Source organism: Anolis sagrei, chromosome 4 (assembly GCF_037176765.1).
Source record: "Anolis sagrei isolate rAnoSag1 chromosome 4, rAnoSag1.mat, whole genome shotgun sequence".
NCBI lineage: Eukaryota > Metazoa > Chordata > Lepidosauria > Squamata > Dactyloidae > Anolis > Anolis sagrei.
In genome coordinates, this window is record NC_090024.1 from 71,844,428 (window position 1) to 71,870,672 (window position 26,245).

The following is a 26,245-nucleotide window of genomic DNA, read 5'->3' on the forward strand; positions in this document are numbered from 1 at the left end:
CACACCCATCCAAAATCCATGGATAATTAAGTGCCATTATACAATGGAACAGTAAAATGATGATCCTTGCATAAATGATGAACAATTCTCATGAGTAACAAAGAGAGGTTGAGAATCTGTGAAATGGAGGGAGATTACAGCAATGTATGCTTACACATCAGCATAGAGCTTAACAAACAGAAAAATCAAGATTTGTTTAGTGGAAGATTTTTCCCTGAATATTTTCAAATTATAGTTGGTTTTATTTATTTCTCGTGTCAGGGCAGCTAGTCAATTATATTACATTTCTAACAGAACAAAGCAAACAAACAGAGAAAATACAAAATGTGTGAGTTTGGTAGTTGATTAAATGTCCTTTGACCAGTATCTGGCCACTTGGAGTGCTTCTGGTGTTGCTGCAAAAAGGCCCTCCATTTTGCATGTGGTTGGGCTTAGGTTGCATTGCAGCAGTGGTCAGTGGTTTGCTCCTCTCCACACTCGCATGTCGAGGATTCCACTTTGTAGCCCCATTTCTAAAGGTTGGCTCTGCATCTTGTGGTGCCAGAACGCAGTCTGTTCAGCGCCTTCCAAATCGCCCAGTCCTCTGTGTGCCCGGGGGGAGTTTCTCATTTGGTATCAGCCATTGGTTGAGGTTCTGGGTTTGAGCCTGCCACTTTTGGACTCTCGCTTGCTGAGGTGATTATAGTTGGTTAAATCCATGCATGAAGAATCCATGAATCAAGAAGTTAACATCCTAAATTATTTTGGATAAGTAGTAAATCAATTCAATTTGCTCTCTCAAAAATTAGGAATCAATCAGATGATTGCAACTTCTAGAATATTGAATGAATTGATATATGTACAGAACAATTGATATATGTACACAGAAAGAGATGCCAGAATTTACCAATCTTTCATTATAGCCCATATGGTGTAGTCTTGGCATAGCAATTGACAGCAATGTGTTGTAATAGATGCCTCAGCACAGACTGGGTAGGGCCAATGGGTCCAGGAGACCAATTCCATGCTTCCCAGATCCACTGTTAAACACCCACAAAACTAAAAGTTCCTTTAAGTTGATATCTGGTTTCTGAAACACCCTGAAATTGAGAAAATCCAAAGCAAGGCTAAAGGTACATTTTGCCTTTTTAATAAAGAGAATGACACTTCCTAGACGATTGTAGGAATACTATTCTTCTTTTTAAAAAATTGAATGGCAGAAGCTTTTGGGCTACCTCCTACCCATTACTGCCATAGCTAATATGTAGTAAAATGGAGGATAGCCCATAGCAGGTGCCAGTAGATATTAGAAGACAATTATAAGTACTAATTCTAGGAGAAGTGAGTGTAGTAGAATTAAAGTTTATCCTAAAGTAATTTCTGGGTTAGAAAAGGGAAAATACAGGAGGAAGAAATCTATAAAAACAACAGCAGTGCAATCAATTTTGTTTTTTTCAGATGAAACCTAGATATTTCCAAAACAAAGGTCAGAACTATATTGCACAGGAACCCGTTTGTTACTACAGAATTATCTATGTTATGACATTATACAACTCACTTTTAGGTTAAGAGTCAAATCAAAACACGGACGTATTTTGAGGGCCAAATTGGGTAAATAAGAATGCTCTGTTCAAGTTCAAATTACCAACATTTCCTAATTTCTCTGGAAAGACCTTAACAGAGAAATCCATTTATTTGTTTATATGATTCCCTATCAATACTTTCTCCTATCTTTTTTCTGCTCATGTACTGCATACACCTTTTTGTTTTGCTTTCAAAGACTGATCATACAGTGAAATATATAGCATAGCTGACATTCACATCAATGAAGCCAAATAGAAACACAGATGGCTTCCACCAACTGATGGAATTGAGAATAATAATGTGCCATCTGAGGCCACAGACTTGCAGATTCCAAGAGGGAGAAACCAAGATAAAAAGAAATCTGATTATTCCAGATGAATAAGAGTGATCAGCTTAGAGCACAGCCTCTCTCTGTCTGGATCTCTGTCTGCTGCACAATAAAATTGACTCACTGCAAAAAAAAAAAAATGACTCTGAGCAACAGATGCCCTTAAACCATCTGGTAGCACAGAAAACAGAAAACTACATTCCACACCACTTAAGGGGAATGTGTTGAAACAAGACTTTTCTAAATGCCTTCAGCAACAGGATAGAGGGAAATAAGAAATAATGTAGCAGTATCATTTCATCTCATAATTCAAGTGAATTAAAGAACACAAATTATAGGACAAAGGTGAGTAAGATGCAAGCACTACATACAAAAAATAAACAACAACAAGTGGAATGGAAAGGATTACATCTCACTGTGATGCCCTTCCTACCAGATTTTTTCTAAAAAGAAATTTTTTTGAAGTTCTCCAAAAGCTCAAACATAGTGCACAGACCATAGTGTCAGTTCCTGCAGCATGGTTTTAGGCTTCTGAAAAACATTTTTTTCTTCAAAAGCAGGCAGTAAGATGTGTGATCAATAAAAAAAAAGTTTTAAGAGTCATTACAAAAATGGGAGGGGGCATTTGTGCTTTGTTTCTAAAGTATAATTAGTGAAATTTTCATTACTATAATGAGAATAACAATTTTTTGTTACTATTTCATTATGGTAATTGCACATACAGTAATTAATTACTATAATTGAGAGGGATTCAGGGGCTTCCTTCTCCCTCATTGTTAAAGCTATTGGGGTGAAACTTGTGCCTATGGTAGAACACATTTACCACTGCTAGCTCACCAAATTTCAGAACGTGGCACAAGCTACGTTTAATTGGTGGAGATTCAACATACTATATAGCAAAATATGCTACAGCACAATGTCCCTTCAGCATTTATTGGAACTCTGGCTTGCTATGGAGGGCAAATCTCTTTCTCCCCCATCCTAATTTGTGCTTTCTGATGAGTTCTAGAAATGTAGTTTAGTGTGGGGCCTTTTGAATTATCTGGCATAAGGCTCCTCCCTTTCCAAACTACATTCCCCAGAGTTCTGTGCTTTTCCCAGCAAACTCTACTCCCTCTTTTCCATCTCCTAATGGTGAGAGGCCATTAATTTACAGAGGAATGGGAGCTTTTGGCATTGCTTTGCTTGCTTGCCATGAAAAGGAAGACCAAGCTGACTTTGGGAGGGAGCCTTTTGAGATTTACAAAATACAAACAAAAATGTATTGGGTCAGTTTTGATTCTAAAGTTTTTTGTGTGGGCCATGCAAATGTGTTGGATATTATTACAGAATGTGCATATGTAAGCTAAGTCTTTACAAGGATCATTGCCTGTATGGGTGCGTGTTGAGGAAGAACACCTGGACAATTAAGCAATTAAGCTTTAACCACTCCCTGAATGGAGTATATCATGAGGAGTTTTCTTGATGTATTCAGGTGATTAGATGATTGAGAAGAGACCGGATGGGACTTCTATACTACAGGACTTGCTGAAGTTCCTGAACCATTTACTACAAGACTCCTTGCACCATTGAGGAAGCAGAGAATGCATGATTTCAATGCATTGAACTTTTGTGTGAGTTATTTTGCTGCAATGGACTAAGTTTATTTCCAAGGCTGGTTATTTTGTAAAGCTGAATATTTATCTCTGACTACTCAAGAGTAAATTTTGTTTTTCCTTTTACTCTGTCTCTGTGTGATTCAACAAGAGGACTGGGAAGACTGCTGGGTAGCTTCCGCATAGACTGATAAACTGCAACAGATATTGCTTCAGATGTACAAATTTCCTTCCAACTTACAAAACATCTGAAAAGTTTACACACATTTAGTAGGCAATAAATCAAACATTCTGGTTGATTTTGTGCTGTTTCTTTGTTTTATAAAAGCCTGTTCTCAATATAAAACAGTCTGGGAAACCAAAAACTGACAAAAATTGTCTCCATGCCCCCCAGTAATAAATATATAGGGGTTTTTAAAATTACTTTCCCCACTTTTCTGCTAGATTGAGTATTTGAAGACTATACTATGTGGTGTCTATCATCAAGTTAGCTTCAGTTCAAAATCTGTCCAAAATGTACAGCTGGGATACAATGCTTGTTATCAATGGAATGCAAAAGGTCATTATCTGCATTTTTGTGACATATTGGCACATATGCCAGTTCACAGACTTTCCAAGCTAGTGTCCGACTAGTCATAAAAACATTATGATCTTTGTAGAACCTTAAAGAGTAATTAGCTCCATTTGCCATATGTTTTTGTGGACTACAATCAGTTACATTACATACATGATACATTGTGGCTAATGTAAAGCTAAAAGCTAATATAAAATGAGATCTGTTCATCTTTAAAGTGCAACAGATTAATATGGCTGCTGTCCTTCAGGTTAGTCTAATAACCACACAGCAGGGGTGGAATACTCTCCTCCCCCCCCCCCAATCCTGATAATGTCCCTCACAAAATATTATCTCCATATGTGCAGGTCTTTTTGTGTGGCGATATTATCTTCCTCATACAATAGGCAGGGGGTTGGAAATAATTTATCAAGTCATCACATGCGTACAAATCTGGGCAGAGTATTGTTCATTATTGTTATGTCTCACATTTGGTGCATGCTGATAAAGTAACCTGTGTGCCAATCTGTCCAAGAAAGCAGAATACTAGCTTAGTGTGAAGTGATGCATAAAACATGCCCAAATCAGATTTCTAATTCTAAACTTCCAATCAAGGCCAGGGTCCAATTAATCCCAAATGGAGTAGATCTCCAGAAGTAAAGGAATTTACCTAGATGCTGAGTCAACAATTTATCACTGATTAAGTGAGGCTCCTGTGGCTGAGGGTTAGCAGCTAGATTTAGTGTTAAAGACATCACATGAGATGTGAAATAATCACAACACAGTTATAGTAATATGCCAGAATAATCATCATGCCATGGTAATAGGACAATCAGGTGGAACATACTGATAGTAGCCTTTGAGAAATAAGAAAGTGTCAGAATGCTCAAGAAGTTGAAATTGTTATTAATTTTTTGTATTAGATAACATTATGTGTTTATTATACCTTATTATAATAAACACATAAACAACAGCATACATTCAAACACTCCCAAACACTGTGGATACCTGAAATAATGGATAATAGTAAACCCTATATTTTGACCATATTTTGGCCTGAAACATACTGCAGAATGACACTGGAGGATCTAAATAGACCCCCTCCCAAGGAGAAAAATATTTTTGGGCATATGGTTAACGGTGAATTTTGAATCCATTGATAAGAAGACCATACTATACAGTATTGTGTTTTGTTGGAAAAGAGAGGCAATGTTTACAGCATACCATCATAGTTTTATTTCTGTATGTCAGAAGCTAAAAAGATAAAGATCCAAATCAAATATAACTAATCAGATATCTAATTATCCCCTGTAATCAAGATAATTGCAAAACAATTGGAAGCCATCAAATTAATAAGAAAACACTCATGAGAAATCCATAAGTATATGAATAAATTTTAAGAACCTGGAAATCATTGGTGCAGTATATTTAGAGTAAAAAGCATGGGTATTAACAAAATAGAATATTGTAAAAAAAAACCACTATGGTGTTAAAATCTGTTAAAGCAAAGTGTCTTAATTTTACATGGTAATAATAAAAAGGAGGGGAAAGTGACATTCCTTTAAAAAGCAACAAGAAAAGTTCTCTCTCGCCAGTCATCACTTTGCCTCTACATATATCAATATGCTCACTATTACAGCCTGTTCAAATCTAATTTCCAAACTACACTACCTACCAGCTGTGAAATAAATGACAGTTGGCAGTTACCCAAACAAATATCTAATAATTGTTCACATTATAAATATTCAACCTTTACACAGTACAGAGTATGTAAAACAGATACCCTTTTTCCAAAAATAAGACCTCTCCCAAAAATAAGCCCTAGCATGACTTTTCAGGATTTTTTAGAGTGCTTGAAATACAAGCTATACTTCATAAAAACATCAATTTGGAAAAATAAGACATCACCTGAAAATAAGACCTAATGCATATTTGGAGCAACAGGATACTATTTGGACAAACTGGAATGTCCCCTCAAAATTACAGTTCTTATTGTGTTGCAGGAACACATCCCTATCTTTTCCATTTTATTTCTGACTCTGTACCAACATTTCTATTAAATTCATGCCCAGGAACAAAGTTAATAATTAACTGTGTTATACCTATACTTGTATAAACCATAGGTTTATAGAAGTGATGTTTCAGGAAACCACCACTGCTAAAGATTGAAGCAGCACCAGTGACAAAGCTAAAGCACAAATGACACAGTTTGACTTTTGCATTTAGTGAATTTATCCTTTTCTGTCTGAAATACTCAACAATGCAGGCTCAGTTGCTAGTACTGGACCTTGGCCACTTGGATCACACCATCATTGATTATGACCTTTTATACCCATGGCAGCATCCCAGAAAGTAATTATGTTTCCATGTTCCTACTGCTTGCTAACTGACATTTGGTTCAACTAGGTCCTATTCACTAGAGTATTAACAAAAATCAATGCATTTTCCAGTCTTGTTTCTGTACTGACCTCTGCTGGTTTCACTTTCCATCAATACACTAGGCACCTATAGAGCTTATGAACTTATGTATACGCTCTGATTTGCTACATTTTCTACATGAAAGCTAGGCATTGTTAGTTCCACCTTCAAACACAGACTTTTAACTGTGAAGTGCAAAGAAGAACAATCCCAATTCTGACAAGGTTTTGATCTCTCCTTCCTGCCTTTTCAAGCAGATTACTCCCTTTTCCTCATTCCCATTCAGTCTAGTTAATTTTGGCTTAGGTGATGGGCTTTATAGTCCAACTTATTCAGAGGGATTCAGATAAGTCTCTTACTTTAGGCTTTTGTTCTGAGATATCTTTCATCCATTACTGCAATAAGGCTTTCCCATTCTGTGACTTTTTCTTATTTATTTTATTTATTTTTATCCTGCCTTTCTCCTAATATAGGGGCTCAAAGCAGTTTCTAGTTTCTTCTAGTTTCCTACTGTATTTTTTTTGCATGTATGAGAGAACTTAAAGTTGTGCCCATGATGAACATTATCAGACTTACTCTAAAACTGACATGCCAACACTCATGTATAGCTATGGGAACTAGGTAAACTTCCCTTTGATTTTTATTACAATTTACTATTTTTTTCCATTATGTTGTAGTAATCTGCAACATACACAAAACTCCAAACCTTCTGTTCGAGCCTAAAAACATGGCTATTTACATAGGTCTTTGACCTGGAGTAATGTACTATGATCATGTGATGACGTCAATCATTGTTATTTGGCACTTTAGTTTGTGTTTGAAAAAAAACATTGGCCCGCAGGTATTACTGTGTTTTAGATTTTTTTAAAAAAATAAATGATTTTATCAATTGACATTGTCCATTGTTTGTATCCTGTCAAATGGGTATTTTTGATGATATGTAATTCTATTTCATGTTTGCCACCTTGAGTGCTTTGTTAGCTGCCCCGATTCCCTTCGCAGAGATGGTGGCAGTGTACAAATAAATTTATTATTATTATTATTATTATTATTATTATTATTATTATTATGTGTTACCATTTTTGAAATAGAGCTCATTTTAAAACCTCATTCTCATCCTTCTCTTTTACTTTCCCACTGACTTCCAAGAGAAAAAAAAGTCTTACCTGTGAAATTGAATAAGGGACAACTTGGGGTATTTACTAAAGATACCACAACCTATGCAAACTATAAGTTATAGTCAGATTAATACTAAATTTCTCATGATCCATGACAGAAAACCCATTCCTCCACATGAGAAGCATCAAGTCCTTTTTCTTCTTGGTCTGCAATGACTCCCCCCACCCCTACATTTCAGTTTGTGTTTTGCTTGGAAATGGGTGGGTAACAATGACATCAAATCTTATTATGACCTATACTAAATTTCAGAGGGCTTCATCTGCAATGTAGTAAAGCTTGCTAGGACCTCATCATATTGGGGGGGGGGGGGGGGGAGAGAAATGTGGAGGAAACTGTCTTCTTTCATTCCCTACCATCGAGTTTCCGTGCCTTTCTATCTTTTGTGATCGCAAGTCAGTTGCCATCACACCTTCTTTGTCCACCCTTCTCCACTTTTATCTATGTTCTCTCTTTGGGAGAGAGTCTTCCCTCTTTTTCCCTGCACTGCAGCAAAGCAGTCCCACAGGCAATGACCAGAAATGGCCTTGCTTCATGTGATAGCCTCCATGGGACTCCGTTTCGGCAATGCAGAGAAACAGAGAGAAGACTATGTGGGATCAAGTCCTTAATTTAAGATTATTCTGAATTACCAAATGCTGAATTCACAGGCAAAAAGGGATTAACAATTTTGACCCTTTTCCTTTTCCATTTTTTTAGTTCATTTTGTTCAATTCTTCAGTCCACTTCATCCCATTCCCACAGCCATTTGTAAAATTGTCTAACACTAAATTTCTATGTATTTTGGAGCTAATCCATCTGAATGTTTCATTTAACAATGGAATTTTTACAAGCCTTGCCAGCAGCCAAAGGATTTGACTGGGTGCAAGCTATTAACGTGCCCATGAAGAGACCAGTATTGATGTATTGACTGGAAAGACATAGGTTGGTTTCACCAAAATGTGAACTAGAAGCAATTATCCTTCTTCCACATTTGTAAGTGGAAGAAGGATAACTTTTGGATGAAAGATGCCAGGCTGAAGAACTGGTTTTGCTCAACACTGAAAAATTGTGCCTCCTAGATGTTTTTTGGATCCCAATTCTTATAACAATCCAAGGGCCACATTTTGCCACACTGCTTGTTGTACTCTGCCAGTACTTACTAACATTATAAAGTCCATACCTGACATAAGGTTGCAATCCCTACTGAAATACATGGAAATTGGATGGGTTCATAATAATGGAAGTTGGGCATTCATAACTGAATATTGGACAGTGGATTTATTTTGTCCATCTATATCCTACATTTTCTCCAAAAATGGATTTAGGGTGACTTAAATTTATTACAAACCATATGGATTATAAATTATATGCATATCATTAAAATATAAATATAAAAGTTATTTTAAAACAATGGAACAATTTAAAAAGTGAAAACCAGATTAATACCCTTTAACAAATGTTACCTAAAAAGCAGGGTGACTTGGTGGATATTTCATATCAAAAAGTAGCATATCAAAAAGCAGCATAAAGAAATTTCAGGAACTGAATTCTTATGAGAATTTCAGTTGTAGTTCTTTAAAAATGTTTTTAAAAATGCCATTCCATTGTGCCATGGGCACCTAATAGAAGCTGTAATTAGAAAACTAACAAAACGACATAAATTATCAAAAATATTTCTCTGCAGAAGAAGTAATAATAAGGACTTTTCATTCATTCATAAATATAGAGACGGCACGAAAATACATCCTTTTGAAGTTTCTGTATTGCAGCCACCCCCCCCCCCCCCACACACACACACACACACATATTTGAAAAATAGGAAAATACTTCACTGACAACATGACTGGAAATGTCCATTTTACCCTCATAAATTAAAGCATACAATTTGACAAAAGACATTATGGAACCTTAGCAATTAAGATTAGAAAAATATTTCATAGAAGTGTTTAATTAAATGCACACTATTATGTGCATCTCCAAATCCTTGGTAAAACTGGTTTCACTTTGCTTTAATGGAGCTGATGGATGGGGAGTGGAATCACTCCAGCAAATTCTGCCTTTACAAAAAGTGATGTTCATAGAAAGAAGGAATGATATAAGCAGAAATCCATCTTCTTTTTTCTAGGAATGAATAAGACCGTAGTTCTGCTGCTGAAACCATTTTAAGGACAAAACTATGAATGGCATGTTGCTTATTTTCCTATATCAGATGCATCACTGCACTTAGTCTTTCATAAAAGATCAACAGCATGGAGGCATAAGATGAATTCTAATACCCTACTGATAACCCATTCACCTAGCTGACTAAGCTTATTGTGTGTTACTTTATTCCCACTGGAATGTATCACTTCTGCACAATGGATAAGCTATTATGAAGAAAGCCAACATGTGGTGAAAGTTTCAAACATCATTACTATTATGTGGCAATAATGTTCTCTGCATGAAAAATATGTTTACATTTTCCAACATATTCATCAGTATTCAGAGGAAGCTATTACATTTCTTTTAGTCTCCAGACATCATTAGGCAGGGTTAAGGACATACATAGTATGTAGAAGTATGTTGTAGAAAGCAGAGTTTTAATTCTGGGGAAGAGACCATTCTGGGTGAGTAATTAGGAACAAATGACTGCAAAATATACATTTTGTTCCAAAAGCATTTTTTTTAAAAAAAGTACTTTATATTAACAAAAAATTGCTATCTTATCTCAATACTTCCATATCCTATCAGCATAAATCCCCCAAAACTATCATCCAAAATTATGAAACGTTTTACTTACCAGGTGTGAAATTGTATCGTGCAGAAAATCCCAAAGATTCAAGTTCACCATCAGCAAAAAATTTAATCCACAGGAATCTGCCACTGGATTTTATTTTAGGTGGGTTTTGTTGTCCACAGAAACGACCAATTATTGGGGAAAAGCCAAAGGGTCCATCCCGCACTTCAATGTGATCAAATTTACACTCCCAAGAAGGTTCTATGGAATACTTTTCATCGAAGTGTAATTCAATACATTGTCTTGGAGCAGCTGAAGATTAAAACAGAACCATTTTAAATAGCTTTGTACTTTCAAGAATATTGCTAATCTCCCAACCATTCTAACCCATATTTTATTGAATTTTATTGTCAGTTATGTCAAACAATCCTTGTTCAGAAAGAAATGTGAATGATGTAAACAAAGTGAACTTCATATCTTTTTATTTTCATATAAAATGCATTTCTCATTTAAAACATGGGTGTGGATGCTTTTCTGTTGTAGAGCAGGCAGTTGCATCTTTTGTCACTATGGCCAGGGTACATAGACTCTAACATGTGCATAATATCTTTTTCTCAATCCATCTGTCCTCATGTGATTTCTTCTTCTGAAACAGTGTGGGAGGGACACTGGGGACAGTTGGGAGAGGGGGATGTGTTTGGAAATTATTTGTGAACATAGCTTTCACCTTCAGCCATCTGGAGCATGCTGAGCAGAACTAGGTTTTCAACTTGTTCCCAATGGCAGGAATAAACTCTGGATGCAATTCATTAAGTAACAAAATCTAAACATTAACTTCTGAGGTTGATCAGAGTTCAGCCTTTTCTGAATTTGAGAACTTCATTAATGCTACCATTCTATATCCCCTTATCTAGGAGTAATAGATAAGTACTCAACGGGACTTGCTTCTGAATGGACAGATGAAGGAATGTGCTAAATGCAACTTTAAATAATAGGTTGTTAAAGAATTGCATGTTTAACCCCTCATGTTCTACGGTTCACACTGTTGAAGCTATGAATCCATCGTCCACAGTTTTTTCTCCCTTTGGATTAACAAAACAGATTGAACTACAGTAAAGTACCATGTGATGGATCAAAGGATTATTTAAGAGCTTTCTATACCCTTTGCCAAGGAATAGGGTCATGTGATGAACTTAAAGCATGAAGCAGAATTAAATTCTTTATTTTAGGAAACTTTGCCCTAATTCCAAATGGTAGTTCCAACAAGAGTAGAACTATTGAATGAATGGAAACTTGATAACTGAGCATTTAAGTAAATTTCATTGATTCAGTACTTTCACTCTAGTTGAGACTAGCAATCGGATTTAAACCTCTAGCTTTTCCCAAACGTATAATAAAATCTATCTTACCAAACGTGCAGTCTTCCTGCAGTAAGCACTATTTCTTATCCACAAGACTTTTTAAAATAAATTATCTATTGTAGTTGAATATTTTCAAATGTCAGAAATGTGTATATATATATTTTTAAAAAAGATATGACTATATACATTCTACAATGCTGTGTGTTTTACTTTTCTGTTACTGTCATATGTTTCCTTCTACTTCTGAAACTTGAATCCTATTACAAGTTCTTGATATGCATGTGATTAGATATACAACACTATAAAATTTATTTATTTTTACTTACTTCAGAGTAAGATGTATATTAATTTGAAGTTATATGGGGCAAATACTACTAAAGCATAGATTTTTCACGAAATATTTATGAACTACCACATGCAAAACTATGGTCTCTTTATTTTTTATGGTGCTACAACAGAAATCCATTGATGGAACTGCACAGTAGAGGCAAGAACTTCAGAATTAGCCCCAATTCTGTTATAATAATGGTACTGACTATTTATACATTCTAAATGGTTAATCAGCATTGACTTGCCAAACAGATAAAATGGCATAGCTGAAATAAAAAAAGAAATATCTTGTCCTCAGGAGCTGGTCAGGACAACAAGAGAACATTCCGAAGAAGAGGTTTTGTCACCCAGAAGGCAACAAGGAGGAAGAGAATAGAAAGTGATCCCCATCACTCTAGCAGGCATCTGGTGTTTTATTTAAAGCCTTGTTTGAAATGATGTTAACTGTATTTACAATGGTGAGGCACTAGAGTTCTCTGGTTTTAGTCTACATACCCCTCTCTAAACTGTACATTACAATATTCCATATTATGTTGCTGTGGCAGTTAGAGGTAAATTATAGAAATATAATTGTATGTTGTAGTATAAAAGGACCCCATGTTTTTCCTTAAAATGCACTGCTTTCAATGCAAATGCATTGTATTATTGGGGGGGGAGCAATTCAGTGCCAAATGAAATTTTGGAGGGGTGGGGGGAATTCATTTTGGGTCTAAAGGGTGGTGAGTAACATTTTTTTTTCAAGAGGATTAAACCCTTCCCATTACTCATGCTCTAATATTGAGACCTTTTCTTAAACCTTTCCTGAAACACAAAAAGCAGTGACTTTAATCCTAAAAAAAATCTGTCAGGCTAGATCTACACTACCATATAATCCAGATTATCAAATCAGATAATCCAGATTATTTTATTTGGAACATTTATATCCTGTCCTTCTCACCTCCAAAGAGGGACCCAGGACGGCTACCAACAGGCACTATTCAATGCCAACACCATATAAAACATAACATGCAATACAATTAGCATATATTAAAAACAGTTATAAATATACATTAAAAACAGGTAAATCAACTGATGTGAACTGGATTATATGAGTCTACACTCATATAATCCAGTCCAGTTCAAAGCAAATAATTTGAATTTTATATGGCACTGTAGATGGAGCCTCAGTACTCAAATGCCATGTAACTATCTTATGATAGTACTCACAAACTGCTACTGACTCCCTGAACATAATCTTGAAATCTCAAGCATATACAAGACCTCATGAAAGAGCTAAAATCATGATTAGAACAGGATTGTAAGTATCAGTTTAGCTGGCTAATTTGGTATTTTGATCCTGAAGTAGCTATTAGGCATTTTGTTGAATAATCTAAGGTTTTGAGCTGGTAATATTTAGATACACTTATTTTCAAGCAATTTTGCATTTTGACCTATGATTTTTCCTGGTCCAGCCAAATCTGCCTCACATTCCATAACCTACCAAATTGAACTTCTTAACCAATTAGGTTCCACTACCTAACTCTGATGTAAATATGTCTACATTAAGAGACCACTTATAACTTGGCTATTCTGCCAGAAAGCTAAACAGTTACTGGATTAATGCAGCCATTCAATGGCTGGCATTGCTTCATTTACCAAAACTAAGAAGGGTGATTTCTACTTGTACTTTCAGCCTCTGCATGACATCAGAACTACAAAATGCCTCCAGAAAAATGTTTTATCATCACAACAGACAGCAGGGAGCAACAGGAGAGAGAATGAGCCCCATCACTTTAGCAGATACTGGTGTTATATTTAAAGCCTCATTTTAACAGCTGTTGGAAATGATGTCCGACTTTTCCTGGATGGTCTCTCATACCTTACATCAACTGCTTTTGTAATGCATGTCTTTTTCTAATACAACACCTGCATTCCAAGATAGTACTGATCTAGACATGTTGTAAACACAGCAGACATTTCATAAGAATCTTACAGCAAATATTTCCATTACTTAGATTTGTCATTTTCCCTACACGTTTGAGGGGGAAAGTTCAACAAATAGGACCTGGCTTTCGAGCTGTCAAATTAACAGTCTGCACATAGACTATATTGTTTGTTATGACTCAGGAAACCATGTTAGATTGTATGGTTTTGGACAAAGTGTGTGTGTGCGTTGTAAAAACAAAGATATTGCTAAGAAATTCAGAGATAATCTAAAGCAGCTGTCCTACAATGAGCTTTTACTATTTGAATTCTTAGCATTTTCTAAAAAGATAGGTTCTAATTACCTTTCTTCAAAGAGTCTTAATAACATGGAAAAGACTGCTTAATGCTTGCATGTCTTGTCATCTTTTTCATCTAATTATCTTATACAAGTGCTATCTTGAGATTTTACATCTGCTTAAAAAGGCTCTGGGTTCTAACTAGAAACAGAGGAACAGTTGCCGAGAAATAGCCCCATACAATTAAGGTTTAAATTCTTACCAGCCTGTAATTTCATGTAGCTGACAGTGATGCAAAGCAGGAAAAAGGTCTGTTTCAGTTTAACAAAATGTCTGGAATTGAGAGATTGATCTAAACATCTCCCCTACAGAAATGCGAGCTGGTACCACACTAATGGATTGGAATAATCCTTGATATCTCCAGTTGCTCAGCAATTGAATAGGGAGAGCCAGGGTCATTTTTCTTTCAAAAGGAGATTCACTACTGGCTTTGAAGAATGCATTTTGAATACAAGGAATCTGAATAGAATTAGAGGATAGCATTACTCATGCAGATAATTATATAGATGTGCTTTGGAAAAGCAAAATACCACTGCTTTTCAGCAGAGATATTGCTAGAAGAAGAAAAAGAAACACTTCATCAGTTTTACAAAAATGAAGATGGTCTTTGAGGAAATGGCTGCTAATAGTTTTGTATTGTGTTTAATAACTCAATCTTGTTTATGTCACAAGAAAATACAGGCTCCGTTTTCAAAATCTTCAGTGGTTATGTTTACAAATAAGAATGTTATTGGGAAACAATCACTGAGCAAAAACAATTTATTGAATAATGCAACCTCACATTTCTGGCTGAAATGGACAAGCAGACTTATTATATTTTAATAAATATATTTAAATATGGCTAAGACTTTCCATGGGATTGGAAGCATCAAACATGTGCATCATACAATTACACTTGTCACAAAGGCCTAATTGGCTGCAACACCCTCTTGGTGCACTTTGTTAGAAACACGGGTTAGCTGTCAAGTATTGTGTGAAATTACTATAAGGTTAAGTATTTTATTAATCATATAACATGATTGCTCTTGTTATCACTAAGCATTGATTAATAACTTTACTATCTGATACTAAATAAGTAAGTGAATACTGTGGTGTAAATGTTATATTAGTCTTACCTATAGTAAACCTTCTGAAATCAATAGAATCCAGTGTAGTTATGACTAACAAATCATATTCATATCGTATTGTCAAAGGCTTTCAGGTGCTTGCCATAGATGCAGGCGAAACGTCAGGAGAAAAATTGCCTCCAGAACATGGCCATATAGCCCGGAAAAACCTACAACCCATATTCATATCAATATGTCAACTCCAGGCAGGTCTAAAATTAGATTTTGCTTCTTCTATTAATTTCTCAGCTTGCACATGTGTGCAATATTTAGGTATCTGTAAATACAACAAAAACTCAGTCCTTAATTTGACCTTGGGAAATTACTTCAGATATTGTTACAATGTTATGTAATGAGGATGGGTGACTATATGTTTTTATTTCCCCTAATAATCTGAGAAATATTTGTAATTATAAAAAGCCTATATCAAAAGCCGAGATATTTTCACACACTCTGTCACCCTCCCTTTTCTGTTCTCTTTATCCTCCTTCTCCTCCTCATCCCCATTTTCTGTCCACTCACAAACATGATGAGACAGTTAACTGCATAAATAAGAAAGGGAGAGAAATAACACATTTCTCGAGTAATGTTTTGGGGGGAAAATCCCTTTTCTGTTGTATGTTATCCAGTCTAAAATGAACATATGCATGGAAATACTTTAAGAAACAAATCAAATCACTCTTCCAAATCAGTATCATGGGTCGAGAAACACCTAGATCAATGTGTTTAGGAATGTAATTATTTGCTGATGTTGTTTTTGGAGGAAGGAACAAGTAATGAGAAATGTTATTTCCACAATGAAAACATCTACAGAAAGTATGGATGGGGTTTTGTGGTAATCTATCTGCACAGGAAACAGCATTACTGCTCAGAAAATGTTATGTGCAGACATGGACAAGGACATCAGTATTTGTACATAAGTATCATGAATCGGAGCCCCCGGTGGCGCAGTGGGTTAAAGCACTGAGCTGCTGAGCTTGTTGATCGAAAGGTCGCAGGTTCGATTCCGGGGAGTGGCGTGAGCTTCCGCTGTCAGCCCTAGCTTCTGCCAACCTAGCAGTTCGAAAACATGCAAATGTGAGTAGATCAATAGGTACCACTCCGGCGGGAAGGTAACGGCACTCCATGAAGTCATGCCAGCCACATGACCTTGGAGGTGTCTACGGACAACACTGGCTCTTCGGCTTAGAAATGGAGATGAGCACCACACCCCAGAGTCAGACATGACTGGACTTAATGTCAGGGGACTACCTTTACCTTTACCTATCATGAATCATGTTCAGATTAGTCTACCCGATAAGAGATAAATGAAGAAAATGAAAAATGTATTCAGACCCATATAAGTAACATTGTATACTGTAACACCCATACTGTAATATTTTCAAATTCTATGTACAAGTGTGGATTTGGGGCAGTGAAGTAAGCTAACAGAAAGAAAATGAACTCATTTGAAATGTGATGCTGGAAGAGAATTCTATGGATAACATGGGCTGCCAGAGAGATTTGCTTAGTGCAAATCTAGTGCCTAAACTCTCACTAGAAGCCAGAAGGACCTCACTGAGACTACTTTATTTTGCCCATATCATGGTAAAAGAGAAGGATGATATTACAGGTGGATAAACTAATGTCTCAAGTTTGTAGGATCTGAGTGGGGCTATTGGTAACAGAAGATCACTTCCTCATAGAGCTGCCATAACTTAACTGAAGCAAACTTGATGGCAATTGAGAACAGCAAGTTTAAGTGTTCTTTGACTGCCAAGAAGGAAAGGTTGCTACAATAAAAACTGAGGTAGGAAAGAGAAGAGATAAGGGAATAGTAAGAGCCACAGTTCTGTGCCATGTTCCCTCAACTTTATTGTGAAGCTATAGAAGGAGATGGCTACTCTCTGTGTTTAATCTTTCAATTCTAGTCTTGCTTTCCCTTAACCAAAAAAAAAAGGGGGGGGTTAGAATGGAAACTGTCATAAAATGATATTTCATATCTCTGGCTGTGTAAATGAAATGTTGAGATGTGGCAGCTCCAGTGCTCTGTTTTCCCCTGTTTTCAGGCAAAGAGAGAGAGAGATGAGCTGAGATAAGGCCAGCAGCTGCTATCATATAGTTGTGTTCTTACTCAGATTTTGCAATATATGAACATACTATACAGCTGTACTCTAATAGGTAGAAGTGAAAGAGGAAACAGGTCCAGTAAGATTGCAATTCCTCATTCTCCATGAAACCCAAGCACATATGGGTAGTTATGTGTGTAGTGTTACTAGACTGCCTACCTTACAACAGAAAAGCTTTATATTTTGCCATGCTGTCAAAAGACTTTCACAGTGATTCTTAAATCTAACCATTGTAGATATAACAAAAATATCAATTTAAAAAGAAGGAAGACTGTATTGGGTACTTACCTTCTATAATGTAGACACACTCTCTGTCAGGAGGGTATTTGTTGGGGTAATTGGGAGAAGTGAAGATGCCTCCTTCTGGGTATTTTGTCCAGGTTCCACACTGCACTGTTTTTTGTCCTTCTGAAGTGGTTTGCTTTTCTGAAATAAAAACAAAGAGTGACACACGTGGCGCACACACTGGAGCTTCTGCTTACTTACTTGTAACAACACAGGATTAATATAGCCCTCCAGCTTTGTTGGACTGCAACTTTCAGCAGTCTTAACTATTTTGGGAAATGTTTCATGCTTAATTTCTTGGTACCATTTTAAAAATAGTCTTGAGACTTATTGAGGTTTTGTCTGTACTGACATTTATTAAGAAGATCATATTTTCCCTTCTTCATTTCCCTAGAAGTAAGACAAAGAAACTGTGGCTATTCAGGTTATGTTGGATTCCAGCTCCTTATGTCATCTACCAACATCAATCTTATTAACAGCTGGGAGATAAAATTCATCATCCATGTTCTAGAACCACAAGAACTATCTCATTTTTTAAAAAACATGCTGGAAAGTATGCGTTAAGTTGTACTTTTGGAATGCTGAAATAAGTGTGTTTTGCTCAGGCTGAAATCATTTTAATCACTGTAATTCTCTCTCAGTTGAAGCTGGATTGGAACCTGCAAGAACACTCAGTGTTTCTTTATGGTTTGTAGCTGAGCTCTCTTTTGGTTAAATATGGGCTACATTGAGCCATCTGTGGAATATACAACCATTTTGTTCATTTACAGCATATTGTGGCATGGTCTGTGCAGATTCAGGAAGAAAGGATAGAGAAGGGATAGGCTTTGAAGGTTTGTGAGCTTTAACTGATGACAGATGAACTTCCTCAGCTCAGTTTATATATTGTTCACCAATAGAAACCATTTTTTAAAAAAATCCAATAAAAACAACCTCATACCTGCCTTGCTCAGGAATTCTAAATCAAGACTGGACAGAAGGTAGATCATAATCTACTGTGAAAAATTAATCTCTGGATTATTTCCAGGGGAATAACAAGTGTCCAATTCCTATGATGTAAAAATAGCAATAACAAAAAAAACCCCACTTTCCCATTCTAAATTAGCCAGGACAAACTTTTATGGAAAAGGGCTGTGTATGTGCTTAAAATCTCTCATTAAAAACAAATATCTGGGCAAATTTATGTCCACCATGAGCCAAAATTTCATATCCTGCTCCAAATAATGGAAATTGAGGTTTAAAAAAACCAATAGTAAATCCTGGAAGTTAAATATCTATATATTATATTCTAAATCAGTGGTTCCCAACCTGTGTGGTCCATGGACGACCAGCAATCTGCAAGAACTAAAATATGGTCTGCAGTATCATCATTACTACACCATTGTAATAAGAGCAACTGGTCTCACAAAACCCTTATAGTACCAAAGCTTATTAAATATGGTTTTCTATGGAACAGGTGGAGACGACTAGATGGCATATTTCTGTATCAGAAATTAGAGCTGGCGTGGTTTATCCAATGCAATTTTCTGAATCAGCACCCCAAATAACCAAATCGAATCTAAAGTTGACCAAAAACCAATTCGTAACCCTTTTGGTACTAATGTTGGAGAGTGATCCATGGTCAAAATGGTCCCTGGTCAAATTGGTCCCTGGTCAAGTGGTCCTTAGTCAATTGGTTCCTGGTCAGAGTGGTCCCTAGTCAAGTAGGCCCTGGTCAAAGTGGTCCCTAGCCAAATGGTTCCTGATCAAAGTGGTCCCTGGTCAATAAAAGGTTGGGAACCACTGTTCTAAATCAACACACAGTAAGGTTTCCACATGTTGACTGAAGACTAGATGAACTATATATAACTTCTATTCTAAACCACTAGATAATGCTTAAGGATATTTTGTTCATCTTTATTTGACATAAATATCATAAACTGCTTATGCTCATATCTCATAATAAAAAACAGAAATCTTAGTGTCATTGCTTAGAAACTTCACTGAGTTAGAATATTTTGTGTCTTTTCTGTAATCATATCAACACTAAAAACGATGAGATGCTAAGATATATCAGGATGCAGAAAACCCATAGTATGACTAAAATGTCCTAATATGTAGTGTACATAGCATGTAACAACCCAGGGGTTGGCATGCCTATGTATTCTATAGTCATTTTCCAGATTTTACTGAAGTTTCATTTCTTCCTGTGCTCTCTCACTCCTTTTGATCTTTTGATCCAAGCATCAGAATAAGATAGTATGATCAATTTGTGCTAAAAGAAATATGTGATTTACAGTTTCGTTAGTGCTCTAGTTTTGAAAAAATAAAATATTCTTTAAATATCATATTTTGTCTATTTTTTTTAAAAAAAAATCACTCAGTGGCTCAATATAAATATAAAGCTATTTTATGCTTGGCTAAATTTACATCCTGATAATTTTTCATTTTAAACAGAAAGAAACATACCTGCTCCTTTTTTTGTTGCCCCAGCCCAATGTAGGATGATAAAACTTGCTACAACTGAAAGAGAAAAAAGACATTAGTTGAAATAATAGATTAATCAAAGAAGGAAAATATCTAACAACAAATGAAAAATGTGTTTTGTGGCCCTGTTTAGTTATGTAATCACTTACTGGAGGTAGTTTAAAAAGTATTATAGAGTTCAACCAAATGGCTACTACATGGTCATATTGAAAGCCATGTCACTACATGAACACATTAAGACTATATGTCTATGCCCACTTAGTGGAGAGTAAGCCACACTGAACTCAGTAGAACTCATTTTCAAGCAGGCATGGTTTGAGATTGGCTGTTAGTATTCCAGTGAACTGGAGTGGGTGATATAATATTAAATTCTATTATTAAAGCTACTAACGGTTTGGCAAAACCATGTATGCACCGAATATAATCATTGCAGTTATTGTTACCTACAATTCACATTCAACTAGCCAGAAAAAACTCATTTCATATTATTTGACTTAATTTTACATTATTCAAATAAGCCAAGCCAGTTTGCTATCAGCAGAGCAACATTCTCTTATGAACTTAACTAATTTGGGAAGATTATTTTCCAGCACACCCTTAGAATTCACCCCTTATTCTTGTTCTTATTCTTCTTCTTCAAGAGGAATTGTATAGGTTTCTGGGAAAAGCTGACTGGAAAAAGATATAGGAAATGTCTCTTACACAAAACTTCTTAGATAAAACTGCATAGTTCAAAGTCTTTATGTTTCATTCTTTAGCTGCATCTGATGAAATGGGAATTGTTTGTGATATCCTTAGTTTCAACATTAACAGCCAAATTAGTGATTGCTTACATAGACAAGCACTATGTAAGCACCATTTTGCTGAGTATTATGTGTTGGCAGAGTATTTTAAGGCTGGACATTTCCTTAGCAGAGAAAATACTATTACACAACCTCAGAGGATGCCAGCCATAGATGTAGGAGAAATGTCAGGAGAAAATGCCTCTGGAGCATGGTCATACAGCCCAGAAAACTCACAGAAACCCAAAATACTATTTGCTTTTGATGATGAACTAACAAACAGGATAACAGAACCACGGTTTCTGTAAACTGCTTTGATTGATGATGTTACATCCATAAACCCACTGTTACTTAAGTATACATTTATTGGATATTATTCATATTTTAATATATACTCATAATGTGTTCACTATGTTTGTTTCCCTATATAAGTTTTGCACAACTGTAAATTCTCTAATGTTTTTTTTAAATGGATTGTTCCAATATTTGGGATTTAATAAGCCTGCAGTATTGTTACAGCTTGAAACATGAGCACAGTGAAGCTATGCATTTACTAATACATATTTTATGTGGGAGAGAAACAATAAAATGTATTATTTGCCTATTGAAACATCATTGCACATATTTTCTCAATAATATAAAGGTCTGATCTTTGAATCTAGAAAACTAGGGAGCAAAAATTGATCCCCTGTATGGTACTTTTATAAGGCATTTAGCACACACTAAATGTGTTAAAAGTTCTAATCAGTAGCATTTTTAAGACATTGTTTTATTTACATTTGAAACAGAGGTGAGGGGATTATTATTTCTTCAAGATCATCTAATGAATAAAGTTAATAAATTCTCCATTTATCTGGCTATATCGTAACTATCATTTTAGCAGCCATTTACATAAAATGAGAAGGAATAACTAGCAATATAAACAGTAATGATGTGTCATTCCTGACCATTTAGGATACTATGCAGGAATCAGGATACATTCTTTGATATGCAACCCTTGACATCAAGACTGAGCTTTTAGACAATTGAAGAAAGACATTATAGTGTATCTGCACTATCAAGTGCAAACATTACTTTGAAATTTCTTGAATAGTTATCATAGCAGACCCTGGTCTGAAAAATATAACTCTTCTAAAAAGGAATGATGTCCACTCACTGGTCAGTTATATCCTCATGAGATTGGTCTCATTGCTTTCAGCCATTTTTATAGCTATAACAGTCAAACCATGTGAACAGGAGTGTGCACACAAGCACATGTGTGTGCACACAACACTGGTTGAGCCACAAACACTCCACACATAACCAGAGCATGCTTCATCTTTTCCATAGAGATCCAATTGAACAAAAGAACTTCAGGAAGTTCATAGTTTCACTATCTTGACTTCCTTTTGTAGCTACCCAAGATCTCTGAAAAGCCACCCAGAGGTCCAAGACATTGCTAGCAGAAGGGAAGATTTTCCTTTTGAACTTGTTTAATTTGCCTTAGGATTTGAGAGCAGTTTCAGCAGCTTATAGTATCCAATCCACATTGTACTGAATATGTTTTGGAGACCTTTGGGACTAGTAATAATAGAAGAAAAAAGGAAATACTTTTAGGAGCTATGTTATTATTTTCATCGGAAGTTTTGAACTTTTCACAAGAATCCATGTATTGACAGTGAAAGAATGTGCCTCCACTAGCAGTTGTCAAGGACATGAGTAACATGATGGCACCATGCCACAGAAGTGCCCCTTAGTGTTGTGGCATGGGATTAGAGATCTTATTTTGATGTCATCCCAGTGGCAAGTGTTATATATGCTTTGACTCGTAGTGAGTCCTGAACATTGGTCCTGACAGGCCTCAGCTACTTGACCACATACATTTTATATCCACCTGCAAAGCTACTAGACTGTTTGTACACACCTGCAATCTGCCACTCTATTTCTGCCTTTCTGTCTCATACTTCCTTGCTTTCTTATACAATGGATCTTTCTACCTTTCTTCCATTTCCAGCCTTTCCACAGCATCTAGGCTGTCAATTCAACATACTGCTTTAACATTATGCTATGTGGGGTAATTTTGCAAGTCATTATTTAAAAGCAGTACTGCCAATTTCATAATAAACATATCCTTGCTGTAAAAACCAGGAAAACTCACGTTTTCGTTCACCCTTCAGGATATATATGAGAAACTGGATGAATTCTACATATGAATGCAGTGCTCAGTTTACACAAACAAGCCTTATAAAGGAGTCCAAACTGTCTAGCCTCAAGACTACACACTGGAGAAACAGTTGGTCTCCTGACTGGTTAAAATGCTAGACTACTAGGGGGGAATTCAGATCTTGGCACACCTATAAAGCTGATCTGGTTACTTTAGCTCCTGAAATGTAGATAAATAAATAATGGTATAACTAATCCCTTCCCATATCTCAAGTCAAATCATTCATCTGTGACACCATTCTAAGTCACAGTTGCCCTTATAAGTGGGGAAAGAGCTGGATTTGTCTCAGCCACACTTTATTTTCTTCTGTTAGTGTTGTGAAAGTCAGCATCATGCATTCTTAAAAATGTATTGTGTTAAAACTAATTAATTGGAAAGAGCCCCTGAGCAATCTATCAAGAACCACTGAAAAATGGGAATAATACTCTTCCAGCAGGTATGCAGTGGAAAACATATTTTCCACCATATATTAAGTCCTTCCTCGGAATGGATTAGCATGCCAGAGAACACAGGAGGAGTGAAGTAGATGGGACTGATTTTGATTTCTAGATATAAAAGTTCATAAGATTTATTCCAGTATTACAAATTGGTTAGTAACAATTTAATAGTCAGCATGCAATATATAGATGTTAAAAATTGTCATTTTTAATGGAAGAAATTAAGAAAGCTACCAACACTTGTCCTCAACTGCATTTATACAAAATACTCCAATTTCATAAAGAATGCTATAAAGCCACATAGTGATTCTGAAAGAGCCAATGAGGTTTCAAGGATTCCAAGAATGGAAGGAAGGAAAGAACAATTCATAAGCTGTTCTTTGACAAAAGGATTTTGAGCCATGCATAGTGCATACATTGTGAATTAAGGTGCTACCATGGACAGCTCCTAGTCCAAGGCGTTGTGCAGTGTGCTCCATCTACTGACATTGTTTCTGATATGGAAAAAGTTTGAAGGAGTGGAAAGAAAACATTGCCACATTATAAAGGGAAGAAGAAGGATTACTTTTTTTCCATTCCATGGGAATTGTACAAGAAAATGCTTGCCTAAGCATAGGTTCCTATTATAATACCATATAATGTTTTAAATTCATGAACACTTTCATCAAAATCAGTATGTTGTACTCAGTCATACTTTTTAAACCCATTCACTAATGTTAGTTTCTCATAAGCAAGCCCAGGTTCATTTTGATGAAACCAATCTCTGTAGACTAGATTGATTTTGAGTTTAACTACAAGATGAATTGTATTTGTGTGATCTAGAACAGGTGCATTTGGCAGGAAAACCAAATGGTTGAAAGAATTTAATTCCAGCCAAGTCTGCTTACAAGCACAACTGTTCAGCAGTATCCTGTGCAAGTTTACTCAGCCCCAGTGAGTTTCACAAGGTTTAATCCTGAGTAAGTTACATCTTGAGTGAATCATGGAAATAAATTCATAAAATCTAAAGATAATGTCACTAAATTATTTCCGTCTTTACCTGAAAAATGGCCATAGCAGTGACATTAAATGGGCATTGTGATTTCAAACAAAGTATACTGATTTAAATTTATTGGTGCTGGATATTGCAAATTCGGGTACACCTTGGAAAAATCAAATAAGTTAACCATTCCTACTGGCTGCTACACATGGATGCTAATGATTTGTTTCTGGATAGATCCAATTTAGAACATTAATTTTCACATGATTTCAAAAGTAATAATGAAAAATCTATCTTCCTCTCAAATGTTCAATTTCTAAGGCCTCTATTAAAGGGAAGCTACATAGAGATGCTGTGGCACCTTGACAAACCTGTTCCCATCACTGGAATTCAGAGAAGTAAAAACAACAAGAGTTTGAATCATATTTGTGTTCATTTTTCTTTCTCATTTGCTACTATATCACTATAGGGCCTACATACTGCAAAGAGATCAGAATCCATCTGATCTTGGAAGCTAATGAGAGTCAGCTCTGGTTAGTACTTGGATAACAAACAAATACCAGGAACTGTAGGTTACATTTCAGAGGAAGGGACTGCCAAAATCACCTCTGAGTATTCCTTACCTAAGAAAACCCTACAAAATGCATAGGGTTGCAATAAATTAATGGCATACACACACAGAGGAAACTTGGCATTTTGTTTTCTGCTGTTTTACAATCCCAATTTAATTCTCTCCCTGCTCAATATACTAATATAACTTGGTGATATAAGCCAAGAACAGGGAAACAGACAGAAGACAAACTAAAGCTTCACTGGAGCTCAAAAATGAGTTAGTGTTCCCAGTTAAGAAAACAAAAAGTGTTTAGTCCAGGTACTTGGTCTCACTTGTGTATCAGGATGTTGGTAGCGTCTACCATCTTATTACTTCTTTCTAACTCAAACTAATACAGAACCAGCCATATATGAGTACTTAAAAGAAACACTAGGTAAGTAGATAAACAGACAACTGATGTGGAACACAGCAGTAAAATAGTAACAGTTCTCAAGAAAAACTTTTAAAATCATATGTTGGGGAAAGAAACGAAGGAAAGCTGTTACTTCTACACCAGGCACGGGCATACTTTGGCCCTCCAGGACTTCAACTCCCACAATCCCTAACAGTCACCAAGCTGTTAGGAGTTGTGGGAGTGGAAGTCCAAAACACCTATAAGGCCAAAGTTTGCCCATGCCTGTTCTACACTGTGGACATATTAAGAACCAATTTCAATCCAAATAACTGATGAGGATGGGATGAGTACAGTGGAAACACAGCAGCAGTGGAATTAATCCTGACTAATGACAGTAATCAATGCGTGTATCTTCTGGATTAGTGCTGATGCTGTGGAATTGGCACCAGGGAGGGATATGTGTGTCGTTTGATTACAACCCAGCCTCAAACCTTAAACTCTGGGTCCGATGCAAAGAGATGGAATGAACATTATCGGAAGCTCAGTTGCCTCCATTCGGGGAAAGGGTTTTTTTTCTTAACGGAAGCAAGGGCCATTGAGTCTTGTTAGACAGGCATCCAAGTTACCCAAACTACAAACCCCAGAATTC

The 26,245-nt window shown here is 36.0% G+C and overlaps 1 protein-coding gene across 4 annotated transcripts in view; it reads right to left on the minus strand.

Moving 5' to 3' along the window:
- Positions 1-26,245, minus strand: part of NETO1 (neuropilin and tolloid like 1) — a 125,690-nt gene that overhangs the window by 97,329 nt on the left and 2,116 nt on the right. For all 4 annotated transcript variants that reach the window (XR_009631427.2, XM_060774987.2, XM_060774988.2 and 1 more), the window contains exons 2-4: positions 20,231-20,284; positions 17,786-17,923; positions 10,395-10,643 (exon numbers count right to left, since the gene is read on the minus strand). Coding sequence is in view for 3 of the 4 variants with exons in the window: in XM_060774987.2 (XP_060630970.1) it covers positions 10,395-10,643; positions 17,786-17,923; positions 20,231-20,284 (441 nt within the window). In the remaining variant the exon portion in view is untranslated. The remainder of the gene's footprint in view (positions 1-10,394; positions 10,644-17,785; positions 17,924-20,230; positions 20,285-26,245) is intronic.